The sequence below is a fragment of the Panulirus ornatus genome, chromosome 4 (genome assembly GCF_036320965.1).
Source record: "Panulirus ornatus isolate Po-2019 chromosome 4, ASM3632096v1, whole genome shotgun sequence".
Lineage (NCBI taxonomy): Eukaryota > Metazoa > Arthropoda > Malacostraca > Decapoda > Palinuridae > Panulirus > Panulirus ornatus.
In genome coordinates, this window is record NC_092227.1 from 82,362,421 (window position 1) to 82,386,691 (window position 24,271).

The following is a 24,271-nucleotide window of genomic DNA, read 5'->3' on the forward strand; positions in this document are numbered from 1 at the left end:
AAAACCTACCCTATTGATCATCACCCACAACACCGGGTGATCATCACCCACAACACCGGGTGATCATCACCCACAACACCTGGTGATCATCACCCACAACACCTGGTGATCATCACCCACAACACCTGGTGATCATTACCCACAACACCTGGTGATCATTACCCACAACACCTGGTGATCATCACCCACAACACCTGGTGATCATTACCCACAACACCTGGTGATCATCACCCACAACACCTGGTGATCATTACCCACAACACCTGGTGATCATTACCCACAACACCTGGTGATCATTACCCACAACACCTGGTGATCATCACCCACAACACCTGGTGATCATTACCCACAACACCTGGTGATCATCACCCACAACACCTGGTGATCATTACCCACAACACCTGGTGATCATCACCCACAACACCTGGTGATCATTACCCGCAGTGACACATGGTTATCATCATCCAATCGATCATTATCCACAACACCTGGAAACCACCACCCAAACGATCATTACCCACAACACCTGGTGACCACCACCCAAACCACCTAGTGATCAACAAACACACTTAGTAATCACCATCTGCAACACATAGTAATGATTACCCATAACACCGAGTGATTATTAATCACAACACCTGATAATCACACTTCCAACACGTGGCGATCACCACCCAAAACTCGTATTGATCAACACCCACAACACCTGATGATCAACACCCACAACACTTGATGATCAACACCCACAACACTTGATGATCAACACCCACAACACTTGATGATCAACACCCACAACACCTGATGATCAACACCCACAACACCTGATGATCAACACCCACAACACCTGATGATCAACACCCACAACACCTGATGATCAACACCCACAACACCTGATGATCAACACCCACAACACCTGATGATCAACACCCACAACACTTGATGATCAACACCCACAACACCTGATGATCAACACCCACAACACCTGATGATCAACACCCACAACACTTGATGATCAACACCCACAACACCTGATGATCAACACCCACAACACCTGATGATCAACACCCACAACACTTATGATCAACACCCACAACACCTGATGATCAACACCCACAACACCTGATGATCAACACCCACAACACTTGATGATCAACACCCACAACACCTGATGATCAACACCCACAACACCTGATGATCACACCCACAACACCTGATGATCAACACCCACAACACTTGATGATCAACACCCACAACACCTGATGATCAACACCCGCAACACCTGATGATCAACACCCGCAACACTTGATGATCAACACCCACAACACTTGATGATCAACACCCACAACACTTGATGATCAACACCCACAACACCTTATGATCACACCCACAACACCTGATGATCAACACCCACAACACCTGATGATCAACACCCACAACACTTGATGATCAACACCCACAACACTTGATGATCAACACCCACAACACCTGATGGTCACACCCACAACACCTGATGATCAACACCCACAACACTTGATGATCAACACCCGCAACACTTGATGATCAACACCCACAACACCTGATGATCAACACCCACAACACCTGATGATCAACACCCACAACACTTGATGATCAACACCCACAACACCTGATGATCAACACCCACAACACTTGATGATCAACACCCACAACACCTGATGATCAACACCCACAACACCTGATGATCAACACCCACAACACTTGATGGTCACACCCACAACACCTGATGATCAACACCCACAACACTTGATGATCAACACCCACAACACCTGATGATCAACACCCACAACACCTGATGGTCACACCCACAACACTTGATGGTCACACCAACAACACCTGGCAATCTATTGATTACACTCAGTACCCAGATGCAGGAATACACCTGTTGTGAGAACTCAATCTACAGAGCTGCGATCCTAGATTCCAAAATTACCATAGAATAATCACATCATTAGCAGACCATACTAGCACCCTCACTCACGGTATCTATAATTAGAAAAATAATTGGCTAATTACTTCCTTATCATTAGCCAGCCTTACTAGCACATCCCTCAATGACTATAATTAGAAAAATTAAAGTTTAATTACAACCTTATCATCAGTCCCAACGTGCACATCACTCACAATGACTATCATTAGAGAAAAGTATAACTCATTCCTTCGTATTCATCCCAGAACTTTATGGCAGTTCATATACCTTTATACTACTAACATTTCTCCCTTATACGTGTGTATTATATTGTATTGCTTTCAAACGAAGTAGTGAATTTCGAAATGAATCGAGGGTTTTCCCCCTCAAGGGTCGTTTCAAGTCATATATTAAGAAAGATGGGTTAGAATTCCTCTCGGCCTCGTTAACAAAGCGTCTCGTTTCTCTAATTTCATTTTCCTGGAATTCATACGTTCATCGCATCATCTCTTACTAACGGACGCAAATTATCTCCTCTTGGACACTATGCCATTCCTTATTTACATTAAGGGATACTAAAAAGAAAAGCTAGAGTGAAAGCGACTCGTCTATCAAATTCTCTGGTCCTGCCTCACTAGGAATCTACGTAGGAGTTAGCTGCTGGCTTCTGTATTTCCTTATGAAAATCAAACTTTTTCTTGAATTACCTTATTCATTTCTTTTATTGACAATTGTTATGTTTGACAATGAAGGGAATTTTTCTTATCTTTGGCGTCGAAAATATCGTTTCTACAGTTTTTTCCCCGAAATCTTTTCAAAGAGAATAAAACACTAAAATTGAAAATAATATCTCTTCTCTGTGAAGCCTAAACTAGAGGTATTCATCTTGTTCCTTCCACTTCTGACATGTCTATCCTCTTAGCCTCTCCTCACTCGTCCTCTCGAGAGGTCCAAACCATTTCAGCGTATCCTCATCAGCTCTCGCATACTTACTCCTCCTACCACACCTCTCTCTCACCCTCTCATTCTATAATCCTCTCTTACTCCTTACAGTATCTTCATGCATTTCATTTCAAACATATATATACCACCTTCAGTAAGTGTTTAATCTCAGCCCATGCCTCACATCTGTACAGAACCGTCAGGACTACTATACCATCAAACATACCCATCATTGCCCACACATTGACCTCTCTATGTCATTGCGTCCAGGACCTTAGCTCCTTCACTCACCCTATGGTTTACTTCAGCTCGTGAGCGTCCCTTCACTGCCACTCCACTACAAGTAATCTAAAAAGCTCTATATCCCTCAGGGTTCTCTCAGTGCAGACTCACATTCCAGCCAATCTGTCTCCCTCCGTTGTTAAAACTTAATCTCTTTTCTTATATTCACATTCATTTTCACCTCTCTTTTCATTCACTCTCGTATTCAGACACCAGCTACATTTTTCTCGCCAATCTGATGCCTTGTCCATTTTCCATCTACCTTACTCAGTCACAACTTTCCCCATACAACTTACAAGGTACGCTCAACAAAACAATGTCTCTAACTTGAAGATGCACTTTTTCCCCTTTACCTTTATACAGAGGTATTATACAAGCTTTCCGCCAATCCCCAGGCACCTCACCTTGAATCATACATATACCGAGTATCCTAACCAACCAATTGACAACATAAGTCACCTCCTTCCTCGAGAAATTCCTCCTGTATTACTTTCCAAAAGAAGCCAAGTGGGGCTTTTTCCCTCTAAGGCTCTGTCATCCGTTCTTGACGCTACCTCGCTCACGCGTGAAATGGCGAGCATACATTGATACACAAGCTTATATCAGAATGTAATGTTCACTGTCCAAACACATTCCCTTTCCTAAGTGTTTCGTCTTCCGGATCACACTTCCAACGTGCCGTTGTTGTCCAAAGGAACAGAATCGACACACACCCCGGACAATTGACCTCTTTTGGAACAAGTCCTGCTCGTGACCTCTCTCTCTCTCTCTCTCTCTCTCTCTCTCTCTCTCTCTCTCTCTCTCTCTCTCTCTCTGTGTGTGTGTGTGTGTGTGTGTGTGTGTGTGTGTGTGTTCGACGGATCTTCAAGAGCTTATCAGCCCTTAATCAAGCTGGTGATATACGCATGTGTCCAGAGGAGAGCAAATGCATATTTATGGTGGCTGGAGGATCGTGCATCCTGAAATATCGCCGCCCTTCGCTTAGCCCGAGTGCTTCAGCTCGTAGTTGCTTCTGTTCTTCGTCAAACTTGTCATTTTGTTGACAGCCTCTCTCTCTGTGTGTGACCTGCTGGATACATCACCCTCACGGGTAAGTAAGTGTCAGCCTTTACTAGACACATCACCCTCATGGGAAATTAAGTCTCTGCCTTTATCAAATATATGACCATCAAGGGTAATTGATAATCTGTCTTTATTATACCATCTTTTTTAATACGTCCACGATATCATTGATATGATCATCTAGGCCAGAGAATCATTCTTGAAGAACTACACTTGTCTTTAAAAAAAAAAAATGTGTGATATTTATCACGTAAGGCACCAAGTGTTTTTCTCTACCTCAATCACCATTTTTTTTTATGCTCTCTCTTATCGATATATGAAGGGCCTGGGGGCGATAAGATTACACACACACACACACACACACACACACACACACACACACACACACACCATCAAGAGACAGGGTTCTGTTAAGTCTTCTTACCCAGCGTGTCTCATTGAGGGAGCTGGCTGACGTCATTATGAATATGAGTGTCGTTGGCCAGAGGACTCGTTGTAAACCAAGATGGGTTCCTGGCCAGAGGGAGTTGTGGCCAGGGAGACCATTATGACTAGAGACCATCGTAGCTATGGGCCATTATGGTCAGAGACCATCGTGGCTATGGGCCATTATGGTCAGAGACCATCGTGGCCATGGACCGTTATGGTCAGAGACAATCGTGGCCATGGATAGACCATCGTGGCCATGGACCATTATGGTCAGAGACAATCGTGGCCATGGATAGACCATCGTGGCCATGGACCATTATGGTCAGAGACCATCGTGGCCATGGACCATTATGGCCAGAGACCATCGTGGCCATGGACCATTATGGTCAGAGACCATCGTGGCCATGGACCATTATGGGCAGAGACCGTCGTGACTATGGACCATTATGGCCAGAGACCATCGTGACCAGGGGACCGCTATTGCTAGACAAGGATGACCATAGACCATCGTAGCTGAGGACTATTGGGACCAGAGACCATCGTAGCCGAGGATCATAGAGACCAAGGACACTGAACCTACTGCAGGTTGATACTAGAATCACATAGAAGTAAACATAAGGAAATATTGAGAATACAGCCCCACTAGCGTAGAATACGGTGCGCTATACCTGTGAGTAAAGTCTGTGATCTATACGCACACGATACATTTTGAGTCACTCAACAAAAGAATACGAAACTAGCTACACAATCTAATGCCCCTCATACATTATAACTAGCGAAATCCAATACCCCTCATATATTCTAACTAGATTAATCCTCATACATTATAACTAGCGAAATCCAATATCCCTCATATATTCTAACTAGATTAATCCTCATACATTATAACTAGCGAAATCGAATATCCCTAATACATCCTAACTAAATCTAATACTCCTCATACATGATAACTAGCGAAGTCCAATATCACTCATACATCCTACTACCCCTCATATCCAAACTAACTAAATCCAATATGCCTCATATACCCACAGTAGCTAAATGGAATACCACTCTTACATCCTGACCAACTAAATGTCCCTTTCCCCCTTTGACCTCTCTCATGTCTTTGTATTGGACCGAGGTTTCGCAACATATCCTATCGTATTCTAAACTAACGGGTTATCGTTACCACACTAACAGGTAACGTGAATAACAAATGGACAGTGTGTGAGGAAAACGTCAAGTAACGGACGCCACTGGGATTCGACGCAAGGACCCTGATGCGAGTCATCCATCCAAAAGCCATCCGTCACCCAACCACACCACCAGAGTGTGTCTGGAAGCGATCGTGTTTTCCTCAAGAGGGAAGACGATTGCATTTTGTACAAGTCTTCCAGGGGAAAGTCTCGAGGTGCCTGGCTCGCTCAGGGATCGGGGAGGCGCACGCAGAGAGAGAGAGAGAGAGAGAGAGAGAGAGAGAGAGAGAGAGAGAGAGGAGAGAGAGAGAGAGAGAGAGAGGTATGGTTGACGAGCACTTACCCCATGGTGGCAACACGGCAGCCATCATCAGCAACAGGGAAGGTGTGACAACAACAACGAGTCTCATCTTCAGCAGCTGCCTCACAACCTGCAGGAGAAACACCATCATTAGTCTCCCAACTTCCTTCCTTCCTTCCTTCCTTCCTGCCTGCCTTCCTTCCTGCCTTCCTCCCTTCCTGCCTGCCTTCCTGCCTTCCTTCCTTCCTTCCTGCCTTCCTCCCTTCCTGCCTGCCTTCCTGCCTTCCTTCCTTCCTGCCTGCCTGCCTTCCTTCCTGCCTGCCTTCCTTCCTTCCTTATGCCTTACTGCAATCATGTCGAGGTTATAGAAAATGGGTTATAAACTTAGACTAATTGACTCGAAAAAAAAAAAATAATCAGGATAGACTATGTAGTCTACAACTTCCTTCCTTCCTTCCTTCCTTCCTTCCTTCCTTCTGCCTTATTGCACTCATCTCAAGGTTAAAGGAAGGAGTTAATGAGGTGATTTTTCTCCAAAGACAAGAAAGATTATCAGTTAAACTTGTACTCAGACATACCAAGACCTCTGTCTTCCATGGGTACCTATGGGACTCAAATTAGATATCTGTAATGAATTCATTTCATAGTCTTTTAACAATTTGACTTAAAAGAAAAAAAAAAAGGAAAATTAGAGTTAATAGTCGAAGAGGAAGGAGCTAGCCATATATAATTCAGGGAAAGAAATCATTATCATTCATACAGATAAAAGATAAGAAAAATCTCAGTTTTGAATTACCATTATGTTGTCTGTGTCAAACTGAAGTCATGGAATATGTTGAAGTGACTAATGCATCGTCACTGATGACAGACAGTTGAGAAATAAATAAATAAATGAATAAAGAACGGTTTATTGAATTAAGTCCAGCCATTCTGATGAAATTGTACTGTAGGGGAATTACATAACTACGAAGTCATAAGACAAGTTTATTACAATAAATCTTAGATCATGGAAATGTTGGATACTTCTACACTTTGGATAAGCACACGAGTGAAATCTGTCTACATAGTACAGGAAGTTTTACAGAACAAAATCTATGGGTAAATACATTATACATCTAGTAGTGATTAGTTGAACATTAAGTGATATAAAAGATGCATATTGGCTGAATTTCAGTACTAGACATACACTATGTGATTAATCGTGAACATTAAGATACCCTTCAGTGAAGGGCGTAAATGGGGAGGTGATAACAAGTAGTGGTGATGTGAGAAGGAGATGGAATGAGTATTTTGAAGGTTTGTTGAATGTGTCTGATGACAGAGTGGCAGATATAGGGTGTTTTGGTCGAGGTGGTGTGCAAAGTGAGAGGGTTAGGGAAAATGATTTGGTAAACAGAGAAGAGGTAGTAAAAGCTTTGCGGAAGATGAAAGCCGGCAAGGCAGCAGGTTTGGATGGTATTGCAGTGGAATTTATTAAAAAAGGGGGTGACTGTATTGTTGACTGGTTGGTAAGGTTATTTAATGTATGTATGACTCATGGTGAGGTGCCTGAGGATTGGCGGAATGCGTGCATAGTGCCATTGTACAAAGGCAAAGGGGATAAGAGTGAGTGCTCAAATTACAGAGGTATAAGTTTGTTGAGTATTCCTGGTAAATTATATGGGAGGGTATTGATTGAGAGGGTGAAGGCATGTACAGAGCATCAGATTGGGGAAGAGCAGTGCGGTTTCAGATGTGGTAGAGGATGTGTGGATCAGGTGTTTGCTTTGAAGAATGTATGTGAGAAATACTTAGAAAAGCAAATGGATTTGTATGTAGCATTTATGGATCTGGAGAAGGCATATGATAGAGTTGATAGAGATGCTCTGTGGAAGGTATTAAGAATATATGGTGTGGGAGGCAAGTTGTTAGAAGCAGTGAAAAGTTTTAATCGAGGATGTAAGGCATGTGTACGTGTAGGAAGAGAGGAAAGTGATTGGTTCTCAGTGAATGTAGGTTTGCGGCAGGGGTGTGTGATGTCTCCATGGTTGTTTAATTTGTTTATGGATGGGGTTGTTAGGGAGGTAAATGCAAGAGTCCTGGAAAGAGGGGCAAGTATGAAGTCTGTTGGGGATGAGAGAGCTTGGGAAGTGAGTCAGTTGTTGTTCGCTGATGATACAGCGCTGGTGGCTGATTCATGTGAGAAACTGCAGAAGCTGGTGACTGAGTTTGGTAAAGTGTGTGGAAGAAGAAAGTTAAGAGTAAATGTGAATAAGAGCAAGGTTATTAGGTACAGTAGGGTTGAGGGTCAAGTCAATTGGGAGGTGAGTTTGAATGGAGAAAAACTGGAGGAAGTGAAGTGTTTTAGATATCTGGGAGTGGATCTGTCAGCGGATGGAACCATGGAAGCGGAAGTGGATCATAGGGTGGGGGAGGGGGCGAAAATTTTGGGAGCCTTGAAAAATGTGTGGAAGTCGAGAACATTATCTCGGAAAGCAAAAATGGGTATGTTTGAAGGAATAGTGGTTCCAACAATGTTGTATGGTTGCGAGGCGTGGGCTATGGATAGAGTTGTGCGCAGGAGGATGGATGTGCTGGAAATGAGATGTTTGAGGACAATGTGTGGTGTGAGGTGGTTTGATCGAGTAAGTAACGTAAGGGTAAGAGAGATGTGTGGAAATAAAAAGAGCGTGGTTGAGAGAGCAGAAGAGGGTGTTTTGAAATGGTTTGGGCACATGGAGAGAATGAGTGAGGAAAGATTGACCAAGAGGATATATGTGTCGGAGGTGGAGGGAACGAGGAGAAGAGGGAGACCAAATTGGAGGTGGAAAGATGGAGTGAAAAAGATTTTGTGTGATCGGGGCCTGAACATGCAGGAGGGTGAAAGGAGGGCAAGGAATAGAGTGAATTGGAGCGATGTGGTATACAGGGGTTGACGTGCTGTCAGTGGATTGAATCAAGGCATGTGAAGCGTCTGGGGTAAACCATGGAAAGCTGTGTAGGTATGTATATTTGCGTGTGTGGACGTGTGTATGTACATGTGTATGGCGGGGGGGGGGGGTTGGGCCATTTCTTTCGTCTGTTTCCTTGCGCTACCTCGCAAACGCGGGAGACAGCGACAAAGTATAAAAAAAAAAAAAAAAAAAATTAAGATACCTAAATTTACATACTTGTTGAACTATAGTGATACTGTGTTGAGACATATATGTTGTCTAATGGTGAAGAATATGTGATGAGTGTTCTCAGGCTGGTTACGTTACATTAATATGGTACTTGACATACACGTAACTATGGCAGAACTAAGCTACCTGCTCGCTTAACTATGCACTTGGTCATGGGTTGTTTACGACATTCACAGTAGCAGGTGTTTGGACAATGCTTGTACCTGTACAACACTAGGTGGGTACAAGGTGGTTGTGGTGATGGACGTCAGTCAAGCGATCGCTCGCCCCTCTGACCCTCAAGCAACTATGTCAGAGGACCAGAGTATACATGAGGATCATGATGTTTTACACTGTAGCGGCCACAGTACCTACACACACACACACACACACACACACACACACACACACACACACACACACACAGGACCCTCAATAGACTCGCACCGAGTGGGTTACTGGTCCACGCGTTCGCTGGTCAAGGCATTTAATGTGTACGTATATATACCTTTCACGATCAAATTTTACTTGTGTGAAGATGGTGGGTCCGAGAGAGAGAGAGAGAGAGAGAGAGAGAGAGAGAGAGAGAGAGAGAGAGAGAGAGAGAGAGAGAGAGAGAGAGAGAGAGAGAATGTTCGGGTCAACATGTCGACTTGCAGACTGCACTGGAAAGCCACTAACACACATCCTACCCCCATCGAGGGTTGCCATATCTTGTAAAAAAAAAAATCCATAAGGTAAAGGGCTATTATTCTGATCATGATAATCCATACAAGACAGCTTACCAGAGGATACTGCAGCCTAAGTTTTCGTAACTTCCAGTGGCAGGGAAATGTTAACTCCTTGGGAATGAAAAGATGTTTGACGATACTGTACCCCCAATGATACTGCCTCGCCAAAGATAACTTGTCACTGTCTGTGTAACCTCATGCAGGGGGATATATATATATATATATATATATATATATATATATATATATATATATATATATATATATATATATATATATATATATAAAATGGTTTATATAAAATGGTTTGGTCACATGGAGAGAATGAGTGAGGAAATATTAACAAAGAGGATATATGTGTCAGAGGTGGAGGGAACGAGAAGAAGTGGGAGACCAAATTTGGAGGTGGAAGGATGGAGTGAAAAGGATTTTGAGCGATCGGGGCCTGAACATACAGGAGGGTGAAAGGCAACAGAAATGGATGAAGGCAACACGTATGAATATGTACATGGTTATATATGTATATGTCTGTGTATGTATATGTGTACGTTGAAATGTATAGCCATTATATGTGCGTGTGTGGGCGTTTATGTATATACATGTGTATGTGGGTGGGTTGGGTCATTCTTTCCTATGTTCCCTTGCGTTACCTCGCTAACGCGGAAAATAGCGACTGTCATATATATATATATATATATATATATATATATATATATATATATATATATATATATATATATCCCAAGCTATAAAATTCACTGATGAAATTCTGAACTGATGTGCGAGGGGAAAATTCTGAAGCAATATTGCCTTACTGGCGCGTGTAGTTCACATAACTCATCCATGAATTCACAACACTAAACAACTCGTATTTTCCAAGACGATACGAGTCTTCCAGCGAAGCCGTATCAAGATAGCTTCCTCCTTCGATACCGGTGTATAAAAAGCACATCTTGTCGACGCTATGATCATATATCAGTTAAGACACTGTCCTGGAGAGGTGATGTATCGTCACGTATGTCTGCGTATGCTTTCTTCGAAGCATTCGAGGATATCATACCTTTTTTTTTAATGAGAGGATAAAAGATGAGGAAAAAATAGCAAGGCTTTTATTTCCGTGGGGGACGTTTGATCAATTAGGAAGTTGATCAGCTGGCAAGCTGACCAGCTGGTGTGTCTTGTGGCAGGTTTGCTATCTAGGTGGTGTGGGGTAGATGGTTGTCCAGTTGGTAAAGGAGTGTGGCAGAATGAGCCAGCTGTGATGGAGGCTGGAACTGAATGAGCGAGTGTAGGTATGGGTAAGGTGACCATCTGGGCGAAGACAGAGCACTTCGACCGTTAGCCAGATGGTGATAAGAGTGACTAAATGGGCTTTCGTCCGTCTAAGAACCGAGACTGGCAACAAGGAGACTGAAAAAAAAAAAAAAAAATGAGGCTTCCGGGTTTCCAAAGGAAAGTCTTGAAGGAAACCATAGTAGTTCTTTAACCCATGGAGGAGCAGACTGAATTCAAGAATCACTGAACTCTCTTGAAGATATTTACGTTCCAGCGATGCTGGACTCTGACGGTAAAAGTTACCAGCGAACGATGAAGGAAGCTAGAAAACGAGTCGCCAGGAGGTGTCAGCGAGGTGAAGTGAAGACGTTCGCAAGTCGAGACACAAAGGAATGACAAGTGAGATCGAGTGTGTGTGGATCCTCTTTTAAGATATTGTTCTTTTTCTTTTGGGGTCTACTTGAAGATAGCTCGTCCTCCGGTTCTGAGGACGAGCTCTCTTGGTGGATAAAAACCTTCCTACCTCTCCCGGTAGATAACACTTCCTTCCTCTACCAGTAGATAACCCTTCCTACCTCTCTCAGTAGATAACCCCTTCCTACTTCTAGTAGATAACCCTTCCTACCTCTCCCAGTAGATTACCCTTCCTACCTCTCCCGGTAGATAACACTCCCTACCTCTCCCAGTAGATAACTCCTTCCTACTTCTAGTAGATAACCCTTCCTACCTCTCCCAGTAGATAACGCCTTCCTACTTCTAGTAGATAACTCTTCCTACCTCTCATGGTAGATAACTTCTACCTTCCCTAGTAGATAACCTTTCCTACTATTCCCAGTAGATAACCGTTCCTACCTCTCCCACAAGATAACCCTTTCCTCCTCTCCCGGTAGATAGCCTTTCCTACCTCTCGTAGTAGATAGCCCTTCCTACCTCTCTCGGTAGATAACCTCCTCAGCAGACATCCCTCTCCCAGTAGATAATCTCTTCCGGTAAATGGTCTCACTTAGCCGATAACTACGCCGGTAGATAAACTCTGACAGTAGATGAATTCTCGTAGTCGACATTCTTTTCTACTAGATTGCTTCTCCCAGTAGATAACCAAGTTTAGCACACACAACATTTCGCAGTAGACAAAGACCTCTCTCAGTCCATCAATCTTTCAATAGTAAACTACTCCCAGTAGATATTCTCCCCGAGTAGATAATCTCTCAGTAGATATCATCCCCGAGTAGATACCCTCCCAGTAGATATTCTCCCAGAGTAGACAGCTTCTCCCAGTAAATATTCTCGTAAGTAGATAACCTCTTCCAATGGATATTCTTCCCAAGTAGATTGTCTCTACAAGTAGATATTCTCTCCACGTAGATAAACTCTTCCAGTAGATATCATTCCCTAGTAGATATCCCCTCCTAGTACATATTCTTCCCAAGTAGATAACATTATCAAGTAAATACTCTCCCCAAAATAGATAACCGCTTCCAGTAGATATTCTCCCCCAAGTAGATAACTTCTCCCCAAAATAGATAACCGCTTCCAGTAGATATTCTCCCCCAAGTAGATAACTTCTCCCCAAATAGATAACCGCTTCCAGTAGATATTCTCCCCCAAGTAGATAACTTCTCCCCAAAATAGATAACCGCTTCCAGTAGATATTCTCCCCCCAAGTAGATAACTTCTCCCCAAATAGATAACCGCTTCCAGTAGATATTCTCCCCAAAGTAGATAACTTCTCCCCAAATAGATAACCGCTTCCAGTAGATATTCTCTGCCCCAAGTAGATAACTTCTCCCCAAAATAGATAACCGCTTCCAGTAGATATTCTCCCCCAAGTAGATAACTTCTCCCCAAATAAATAACCGCTTCCAGTAGATATTCTCCCCCCAAAGTAGATAACCTCCTCCCCCGTAGATAACCTCCCAAAGTAGACAGCTTCACCCAGATGACAGTCTCTTTCAAATGACAAGTCTACAAAGACCCATTAAACCCCTCCTGTGTATATATAAAGAGAGATACAGCATTGTATCAACCTTCATCATGCTGTCGAGATGTATACAAGGACAATGCAATGCAGTCCTCACCCTAATGCGATTCGCCAGAGGCTAAATCAATCAATTCTCTTCCATTACATAAACTGAAGTTGGGTTAATTATCTTTTAAAGGCCTTTGTCTCGATGGATAATTTAGACTTTGCTTATTTCAGAGGTCCGGGGACCAGTGATATATGAATCTAAGAGAAAAAAAAAAAAAAATATATATATATATATATATATATATATATATATATATTTTTTTTTTTTTTTCTTTTTTTTTTTTTTTTATACTTTGTCGCTGTCTCCCGCGTTTGCGAGGTAGCGCAAGGAAACAGACGAAAGAAATGGCCCCCCCCCCCATACACATGTACATACACACGTCCACACACGCAAATATACATACCTACACAGCTTTCCATGGTTTACCCCAGACGCTTCACATGCCTTGCTTCAATCCACTGACAGCACGTCAACCCCTGTATACCACATGACTCCAATTCACTCTATTTCTTGCCCTCCTTTCACCCTCCTGCATGTTCAGGCCCCGATCACACAAAATCTTTTTCACTCCATCTTTCCACCTCCAATTTGGTCTCCCTCTTCTCCTCGTTCCCTCCACCTCCGACACATATATCCTCTTGGTTAATCTCTCCTCACTCATTCTCTCCATGTGCCCAAACCATTTCAAAACACCCTCTTCTGCTCTCTCAACCACGCTCTTTTTATTTCCACACATCTCTCTTACCCTTACGTTACTTACTCGATCAAACCACCTCACACCACACATTGTCCTCAAACATCTCATTTCCAGCACATCCATCCTCCTGCGCACAACTCTATCCATAGCCCACGCCTCGCAACCATACAACATTGTTGGAACCACTATTCCCTCAAACATACCCATTTTTGCTTTCCGAGATAATGTTCTCGACTTCCACACATTTTTCAAGGCTCCCAAAATTTTCGCCCCCTCCCCCACCCTATGATCCACTTCCGCTTCCATGGTTCCATCCGCTGACAGATCCACTCCCAGATATCTAAAACACTTCACTGTGGCGAAGAGAATTATACCTGAGATTTATGATCAGTCATTCAAGGTCTTACTAATCAAATCGTAAAGAATGGAAAGCTTTATGAATGATTTTAATTCTTGTCCTTTGTATTCTAATGCTCTTCATATTGTCTTCTCTCCTTTTTTTTTCCACAGGATATTAACCGTGCTCCACATCTATCAGATTAATTCACGAGGCAGAAGAGTTTATATCATCTTTTCTTTTTTTTTTCGTGGCGAAAAAGAAAGAAATATGATGTATTTGCGTCATGATATATTTCTTCATCAAGGTACAACGCCCTTGCTAAGGTCAAAATGTCAGGTCACTCAGACGCAGAGAACCAGTTAGGTTAGAGTCAAGACTTGGTCTGTCTAAATAGACATACTGTTGCTGTATGATACGGTACGTTATTGTCTATTTCATATGTACGATGTCTAGATAGACATAGTGTGGTATGATACGGTACGTTATTGTCTATTTCATATGTAAGATGTCTAGATAGACATACTGTTGTGGTATAATACGGTACGTTATTGTCTATTTCATATATACGATGTCTAAATAGACATACTGTTGTGGTATGATACGGTACGTTGTTTATTTCATATATACAATGTCTAGATAGACATAGTGTTGCGGTATGATGCGGTGCGTTATTGTCTATCTCATATGTACGATGTCTAGATAGACATAGTGTTGCGGTATGATACCGTACGTTATTTCTTATTCCATGTGTACGATGATTAACCACCAGCTACGACTGGGCAGCCTTCTGAGCTGGTGATGAGAATACAAAGCAGTATCCAGACATCGCTGTATACATGGGTTATTCACGATTCCTACACTCTCAAACCATGGTAGTAGTAGTAGTAGTAGTAGTAGCAATTAATTAGAAAATAGTGAACGTGTGTCTGCTTCTGGGAATACGTTATATCAAAAATATTAGACTGTCATGAAATGCAAAGTAGCATCAAGTTAATCCAGGAATACTATGTAATGTAATCAGATCCGCTGAGTGATCTCCCTCCCTCCCTCTCCACCCACATCACATCATTCAATCGAAAAATTAACATCAAATTAGAAGTGTTATGGAATGTGAACTATGTCACGATAATGGGAGTTGAGAGGCGAGGAAATGAAACGGAAACTGCTAACGAGCGAATTGCTTGACAAATCCCAGCGTTAATCCTCTTTGTGTATAATTACCCTGGACGCGTTGCTCCCTGCGACCGACCCGTATTAATAGGATCTAAACCTATAACGTTAAAGAGAATTGACTTCTACAGTACATTAGAAACTATCCAGCATCGATTGCTTAATACCACTTAAATCTAATCCCATTTGTGGATGACTGAATTACAAAACATTGAAAAAAAAAGAGATAAAACCCGAAAAATTATTACAAACGAGTGAAACTTTTAAAATGTCTTTCAATTCTGTGTTTTTTATGGAGTGAATTCTCGGTTTCCCAACACCACACAGTGTGGCAAGAGCCAAGTTCACGTTTCCCTACAACTTTGAACATCGATGAGATGTCTACGAGTCGAACTGCAGCATCCTTGGGACCATACGTATCATATCTATTTATCATACTTTGTCGCTGTCTCCCGTGTTAGCGAGGTAGCGCAAGAAAACAGACGAAAGAATGGCCCATCCCACCGACATACACATACACACACACTCACTATATATATATATATATATATATATATATATATATATATATATATATATATATATATATATATATAAATATATATATATATATATGCTCCTGGAACCCCTTCTATTCTTATCAGGTTCCTATATACATATATGCTCGACGTTCATGATAACATCAATGCCCTTGGACGGTACGTCGCTATAAGAATGCACTCTTGCGACATTTTGTTGAAAAGGAAAATGATAAACTGTAGGACCGTCAAAAAGTCAGTTAAACACAATGTACCTAACAGTATTTTCTCGTCAGATACCCTCTCATCTCCCAGGGACAAGGGTGTGCTATACCACCTTACCTGAATAGAATATAATCCTCCTCATTCATGGAATTGGTTAACAGTTTCATATCTGTTCCAATACTGAACAAAAAGGGAAAAGGAAAAGAATATAATGCTGGATTCAATGATCCCCCTAGAGGTTCTGATCTCATTAAACTCTTGACTTTTGTTTTCCAGTGGCGTGACTCACGCATTATGAAGGAATAACAAAAAGGGGGGAATTAAATGTCATTATATCTCCGCAGTCCTACATCACCTCTTGGGGAGGAGAGAGAGAGAGAGAGAGAGAGAGAGAGAGAGAGAGAGAGAGAGAGAGAGAGAGAGAGAGAGAGAGAGAGAGCTAGTGTAGCGTTCTATTAATCGTACCCTGAGTTTACTCAGAATATTCGCGTTCCAAAGATTTTCTTAACGAATACTTGGGGAAACTTATTACTTTACTCTGGACACCAAGAGAAATCACCAGTCGCTAGAAATTACAAAAGGAAAAAAAAAAAAGAGGCCGAATAATCTGTCTTTGAAAACTGTTTGATTAATGTTAAGAGACGTTTCTAGTTTGATGATTAATTTTCAAGCCTCATTTTTTATATCCCTTTTTACGTATCAACAGCAAGATTATCTGTGGTACTTTTGACATCAAAACTTAGCACGAAGTACATCACATACTTTACATTGCGAGTGGCTTTTCCTTGAGGAGGAATTCACTTCATAGGTTTAGCAGAATATGAACGTACCGATCTAAACCTAATTTGACAATCCAGAAGTCGCTCCTAAATACACTTATGATACCTTAAAAGAAAACCTATCACATTGTAACCATAAGACGACATTTTCACAAAACACTTTGAAAATCTAAATCTAGATCATAAATATACATACATAGATACATATCAACTGAAACAGATAATTGAGATTGGTAGATTAGGGTAAAATGTAAGAAATGCACATAGCTTTATATAGTATCAAGTACATATCGACCACAGAAAGACATCTATGGATAATTTCGCAACACAAACGTACACGAATGATTACAGCATTTTCTTTTTCTATACTAGCTCTCTAACTGGTTACAAGACACTTGGAGTCTTCCACGTATGGAACACAGATATTCACCAGTTTATAATCAAGGTACATTGCTTAAAATCAGCGAGGAGACAAGCACCTGAAGGAAATAGAATTTGATTTGATATTCACTGCTGTGTTGGAGAAGCTGCAGCTGACTAAATGGAATGGGATGGCAAATTGATCTGCAGATTCGTCAAGGGATTTCAATTGTACATTACTTATGATATCTCATTACTCTATATGTGTATATACATATGTCATGGGTGTAAGGCTTGTTCGCGAGTAGGAAGAGAGGAGAGTGAATGGTTCCAAATGAAGGTTGGTCTGCGGAAGGGGTGCGTGACATCACCACGGTTTTTCAATGTGTTCCTTAACCAGTCGTGTATGAACGTCGATAGGTCACACTATCTTATTTCACTTTACCTCTCACAAATACCCAGATGTTGTCTCATCTGGATAATCAGGTTACAAAGATACATTCATTATGTGCTTTTGCAATTACTTTTGTCTAATGTTAAGTGATACTGTAGTGCCTTAACAATCATATGCCACAGAAACATTTATCAATACATTTACATTCTAATACATCTGTTAATTCTTAATCACGGTGATACTGTATTTTAGACTTGTAATATGTTAATAGATCATACAAGGAACGTTTTTGCCTTGGACGTAATGTGGCATATCCATTCGCCTTGGTTCTGTGCAGTTACATCCACATTCCAATATCAATTTGGTTAAGTGGTAATGGACCTCCAGGTGGAGCTTATGCCACACTCAGGTAATTACAGAGACAGACAGAACAGAGAGTTAGGTGATTTATACCAGAGCAGTTTGGAGGGTAAATATCATCTGTTGGGGCATAGATACATGATGGAACAAAGAGGCTTTATGATATAGAAAATATATATATATATATATATATATATATATATATATATATATATATATATATATATATATATATCGGGCTATATAAATTGCATAGGCTATGAGGAGGACATATAAATCGACTGGAATAGCAAACGATATCAAGATATATATAAACCAATTGGGATAAAAACCTTTATTAGACTATATAAATAGACTGGAATAGTAAACGATATCAAGCTATATAAACCAATTGGGATAAAAAAACGATATTAGGCCACAGAAATCGAAGGAAACAGCGTTTTCGTGTTATATGCCTCCTGTCATAAGATTCTGATTATGTGGACAACAAGTAAAGGAGCTGTTTACAAATTTTGCCTACGACCAAGCTCTTCAGTTTGTACAGCACCTTCACTAATATTAATGTTACAACTGTGAGGGAGAGCGATTTCTAGTCGATGTGAGCAGGAAACTGACAGACGCAGGCGACCAGCGTCCAAATGGTCGAGGGTTATAGGGATAACGTGATACGGGCGGGCCTAGCACAAAACACATGCTCCTCGCGGCCTCTCTTGGACCGTGAAGAATTAACGAAGATGCGTCACATCCAGGGTAACGGCGACCGCGCGAACACTAACTTCGACGCTATTCTGAGGAAACGTCTACAACGGTACATGTCATCGCCTCCATCGGAGCAGTAAAAAGAACTTGAATGTCTACCATCGCAACACATTCACTCCAGCATACAAGCAAGGTGGAAAAGCAGTCAAGGCTATCGTGGCAAAAATATCCCATCTTAATCTCCTGTTGAGGCTATTGCAGTCTATGCTAGGATGGTATGAAAGTAGATCCATAGTTAAATCAGGAATGTATAAAAATCAGGCCAAATTATGCGAGAGTCATCCATAGTTACACGAGGATTGTAAAAAAATAATTCAGTTATAAATTCCTTGTTGTTTAACAGTTTTATCTCATTTTACAATTGACAAAAAAAAAAGCTGAGAGTTGTCATGCATTGCAAAAGCCTCAAATCATCTTATCCTCATCATGGATAACAACACCAATGCTCTTCGGGACATCCAGGTCAAGGCCAATGTGGTTTCCCAATCTCGCTATGGATGACTGGGAAATGCGCAACAGAAAATGTCTGCTGTATTGGTCAGGCTGGATGTACGTACCCTGGGGTCGACGCATCATCAATCATGTTATACAAGGGGCGTCTAAACAAACATGGTATAACCCTCATAGCTTATGATATGAAGAGAGAAACACCTGTATCATAGCATCAAGCACGGATAAACGACGTCTCCTTGTTCTGCAAGCTGTCCATATATATACGTGATAGAACCCCACCCATACAATCTAACACAATGGCCACAATCCCCCCTATTTGATGGTCGACCAATTCGACGGCGAGGAAAACACGCCTAATCAACGTTAGCTGCAGCACCGAACTCTTCTCATATAAATCCCAGGAGATCCGGGAGGATTAGGCTAATGAGCGAGGTCACACCACATGACCATGGAACGGGCTGACATCTAGCTGTGTCACTCCATGTCTTTCCCCATGTTTCTTCTCCCTCCTACCCCCAACCAATTCCCCTATACCTGACCGGTCTTATGTACTATCTCTCAGAATTGGCCTTTAGTTCTAGCTCTGCCTTCCTACGATGGAGATTGTAAATTTGTATAACCATGTACATATTCATACTTGCTTGGCTTCCTCTATTCCAGGCACTACCCCGACCCCACAGGAAACAGCATCGCTACCCCCTGCTTTAGTGAGGTAGCGCCAGGAAAACAAAAAAAAGAGGCCACATTCGTTCCCACTCAGTATCAAGCTGTCATTGTGTAATGCACCGAAACCACAGACCTTTCCATGGTTTACCCCAGACGTTTTACATGCCCTGGTTCAGTCCATATCAGTTTCTATAAACGCTTTTCAATAACACTTCCTTTATTTGATAAGAATGAACACCCGATGTTACCAAGAATCATTCATTTCCAGCTAACTAGAAAACGTTTCCAGAGAACTGATCACGTCAAGTCCTCACCAACTGGAAGTCCCGAGGAGGGACTCTCGTCCGGGTAGAAACGTTTGGTCCATCTGAAACATCTTCACAGTTTACCAAATTTATGAGGTCGTTCGTCTCTGTGGAGAGTCTTGGTGCCAAGAGGAGGGTACGGAATGCTATTAAAGGAGAATTTCCTCCAGAAACATTATACTGTGTAACAAAGTTTTACTTTCTTTTTGTTCCTGAAAAGTGTTATTTTTCGATTTTCGTCTTAAAAAAATAGAAAATGGCTTTGCTTTTGTGATTAGGACAGTGATATTTTGAAATTTACCCATTTTTCTGAAGGTTCTAGATAGATTCAGTGCAGATTGGGTGATATAGAATGTTCTAGATGTTTCCAGTGATATAAATAGTAGTCAAAGGTGGAGAAAGACGTTTTAGATCCAGATTACAATTTCAGGGTTGCAATTGAGGAGAGTAACCCATACAAACCCAATCAAAAATGACCTCAACGACTTCATCAGAGATCTTGGGGTCTCACAAAGTCCAATGCCGAGCTTATGACGTCTAGGCTCAAGCAGTGGAACTTGTTTTGGAGGAAAGTGCGCAAATAGCAGATCAGAGGAAGCGTCACCTAGGTTTTTCCAGCTTCTTCATGCGTCAAGATGGTCTCTGCTTCTGCCACAATGTAACCCGTCTGTTTGAGGCAATCGGAATCGCCTATTACCCGAACGAGTGACGCCTCTTTATTGACATCTCATCCAGGAGCCTGAGTCAAAGCCTGGCAGCTCCACAACGGGAATAAGTACCAGTCTCTTCCCCCCCCTGGCTCACTCGCTGCACCTCAAAGAAGAATCCACCAGTGTCAAGACCTTGCTAGACGCCTTGCAGTATGTTGAATACAGCTGGGAGTTCATCGGAGACTTCAAAATGTTGGTCTTCCTGATGGGTCTCCAAGGCGATTATACCAAGTTTTCCTGCTCTCTTTGCCTTTGGACAGCAAAGGACACCGTGGCTCACTACCACAGGCAGGACTGGCCACAGCGGACCGAATTCTCTGTGTGGATGATCGAAGTCAAGTGGAAGCCACTGGTGGACTCCCGAAAGGTGTTGATGCCACCAGTGGACATAAAATTTTGGCCTTATTATGAAGCAATCTGTCACTGCTCTAGATAAGAAGTCTGCAGCCTTCAAGTGCCCTCAAGACTTCTTCCCTTTAGCTGTCTGAGGCAAAGGTTAAAGCCAATGTCTTCGTCAGACCACAGATAAAGAAGATCCTGGAGTCCAAGGAATTCCCCAAGCAGCTCATTAGGAAGCAACTTGGTGTAGCTTTGTCGCAATGGTTCTGGGTGTTTCCTGGGCGGAAAACTGTGGAACTGGTTGAGACTACGGTTAAGAACGACGGCAAAATGGGTTGCAGGATGTCCCTCGAAGTCCACATCCTTGACGCTCATCTTGATGAGAGAGAGAACATGGGAGCGTCTTCGGAGGAGCAAGGCGAGCGCTTCCACCAAGATATATTGGAGTTTGAACGCCGCCACCAAGGAACATATAAGAACAACATGGGAGATCATATTTGGGGTCTGATTCGTGAAAGAAATTTACAGTACAATCTTAAATCTCGAAAAAAAAAAACTTTACTCGCTTTTGAATCTTTTGTGATCACTTTTGTTTAACATTCGTGTAAATACATGTTAGATTTGATTCATATGTTGTCGTTTTTCTGACTTTATGTGAATAAAAATGTGCAACTTCGCCCGTTGTCCAAGTGGAAATAGGTTAAATTTCAAAATATTACTGTCCTGGTCACAGAAACAAAGTTTGAAGGGAATAATAACTATTTTCTCTACTTTTTACGCATACGCAACTCGGAAATAACACTTGCTACCCAGAAAAAGATTTTTGTGACAGTGTTATTCACGATACACTAATCATTACCCTCAAGTTATGATACCGTATTGTTCTATGATAGTTTTTACTGAAGGTATAATTTATTTAGAAGGCAAAAAGGGGAGAGAACTTTTTATAACAGTAAGTTATAAACATTCTTAACCTCAATTTAAAACCATGATATCGTAAACCGGTTGGTGAAGAATCGAAGGTGTATATCTATAACTTCCCGAACTTCATTCGAAGAAAAAAGAATTAGATATTCTAAAGCTTCCTTGTAAGTTTTGAACATGTATGCACAACCCTCTTCACACTGCCATTGAGATCATCATTCAGGAAATACCACTAACCCCCGCTCTGGTTCCTCAACGATCTATCCTTACAAGTAATCAAAGCTATCACAACTGTGAGGCTACATCCATCTAAAAAAGTTACCCAAAGAACACACACACACACACACACACACACGTGGACACGAATACTTTGTGGAGACAATTCCCAACCCCAAAATGCTATAACGAATTAAACAAATAAGAGATGAAATGGTAGATTATATCGTTAACTTCAATAATTTCAATTATAGTCTTCGGCCATATAACTAAAGGAGAAAAATACTATATAGCCCACCGTACAGGCAAGCTATGAGGCGATATATATCAGTAGAATGAGACACAGACCATCTCGCAAACATGTCGAGTTCGCACGGCGCGTCCCGACACAGCTGGGAGGAGACACTGCGCGCGCATGTCGCTCGCCCCACACACACACAGACACAGCACACTCACTCCCTCTCTCTCTTTGGGCATCGTCGGCCGCTTGTTTGCCCGTGAAAGCGCCATTTGCAACACGAGTGAATTCATAAGTCTGACCTCATCTCGTGCTCTTGTGTCGTCTCGCCATTCCTCAACTTTTTGAAGGAGAGAAATACTTTCGCGAGTGACGAGAATCTATAAATATATGGCAACTTTAGGGGATTGGATTATGAAATTGAGGCTTGTAAGCCAAGCACTGGAGCATACAGCTAAACATGTGTTGGTGTGAGAGCTCAAGCTTGACCCTTGCAGCTTGGTTACGCCAACGTACCAGGGAAGGGAAGGCAGCTTACGGGGATATGCGCTCAACTCGCGTTCGAAACGAGTAATATTAACCTCTCGCGCTCGAGTCTACGAATTGATCAATATCGTTAATGTCTTCCACCTATATTTCTCCTTTACGGTCTTAAGAGCGATTATTGAGACGATTTATGTTGTTCGTCTTTAGCTTTAAGCTTGATGTACGTATACCAAATAGCTGAAGCTAAAGCTTTGCCATCTGAAGTTGCTAACGGTGGCGATATGCAAGGACTCCACCCACCTCTAGCACTCTTCACAGTCTCCCACTGTTCACAACTTGAAGGAGGGAAGTATACTTCGAGTCAATGATTGTTTTGCTTTGAAGGGAATCCATTATATCAGAATAGAAAGTCTTCTTCTTTCTTCATTGTAGTGTGAGTGTGGCAGATGGGGGAGGAGGTTGGAATACAGCCTATTCCTTGCCTACGATAGTGCTACAGAGAGAGAGAGAGAGAGAGAGAGAGAGAGAGAGAGAGAGAGAGAGAGAGAGAGAGAGAGAGAGATTAGAATATAACCAATTCCTGTGTCTACTGCAGTGTGGCAGATAGACAAGATTATAATACAACCTATTCCTTAACTACTGTAGAGTGTGGCAGATAGGGGGGTAGTTAGACTGTAACCCATTCCTTATCTACTGCAGTGAGGTACATAAGAAGAGGTTAGAATATGACCAATTTCTTATCTACTGCAATGTGGCAGATAAGAGGTTAGAATATACCCAATTTCTTATCTACTGTAGTGCGGTAGATAAGAAGAGGTTAGAATATACCCAATTTCTTATCTACTGTAGTGTGGCAGATAAGAAGAGGTTAGAATATACCCTATTAGAATATAACCAATGCCTTTATCTACTGCAGTGTGGCAGATAAAGATTATAATACAACCTATTCCTTAACTACTGTAGAGTGTGGCAGATAGGGGGGTAGTTAGACTGTAACCCATTCCTTATCTACTGCAG

The 24,271-nt window shown here is 41.9% G+C and overlaps 1 protein-coding gene across 1 annotated transcript in view; it reads right to left on the bottom strand.

Annotated features, from left to right (window-relative positions):
- The window catches only part of LOC139745993 (contactin-associated protein-like 2), a 116,735-nt gene that overhangs the window by 13,871 nt on the left and 78,593 nt on the right, over nucleotides 1-24,271 (bottom strand). Inside the window, exon 3 of the mRNA XM_071656761.1 lies at nucleotides 6,182-6,269. Within this exon, the coding sequence (XP_071512862.1) occupies nucleotides 6,182-6,248 (67 nt within the window). The 5' untranslated portion in view covers nucleotides 6,249-6,269. The remainder of the gene's footprint in view (nucleotides 1-6,181; nucleotides 6,270-24,271) is intronic.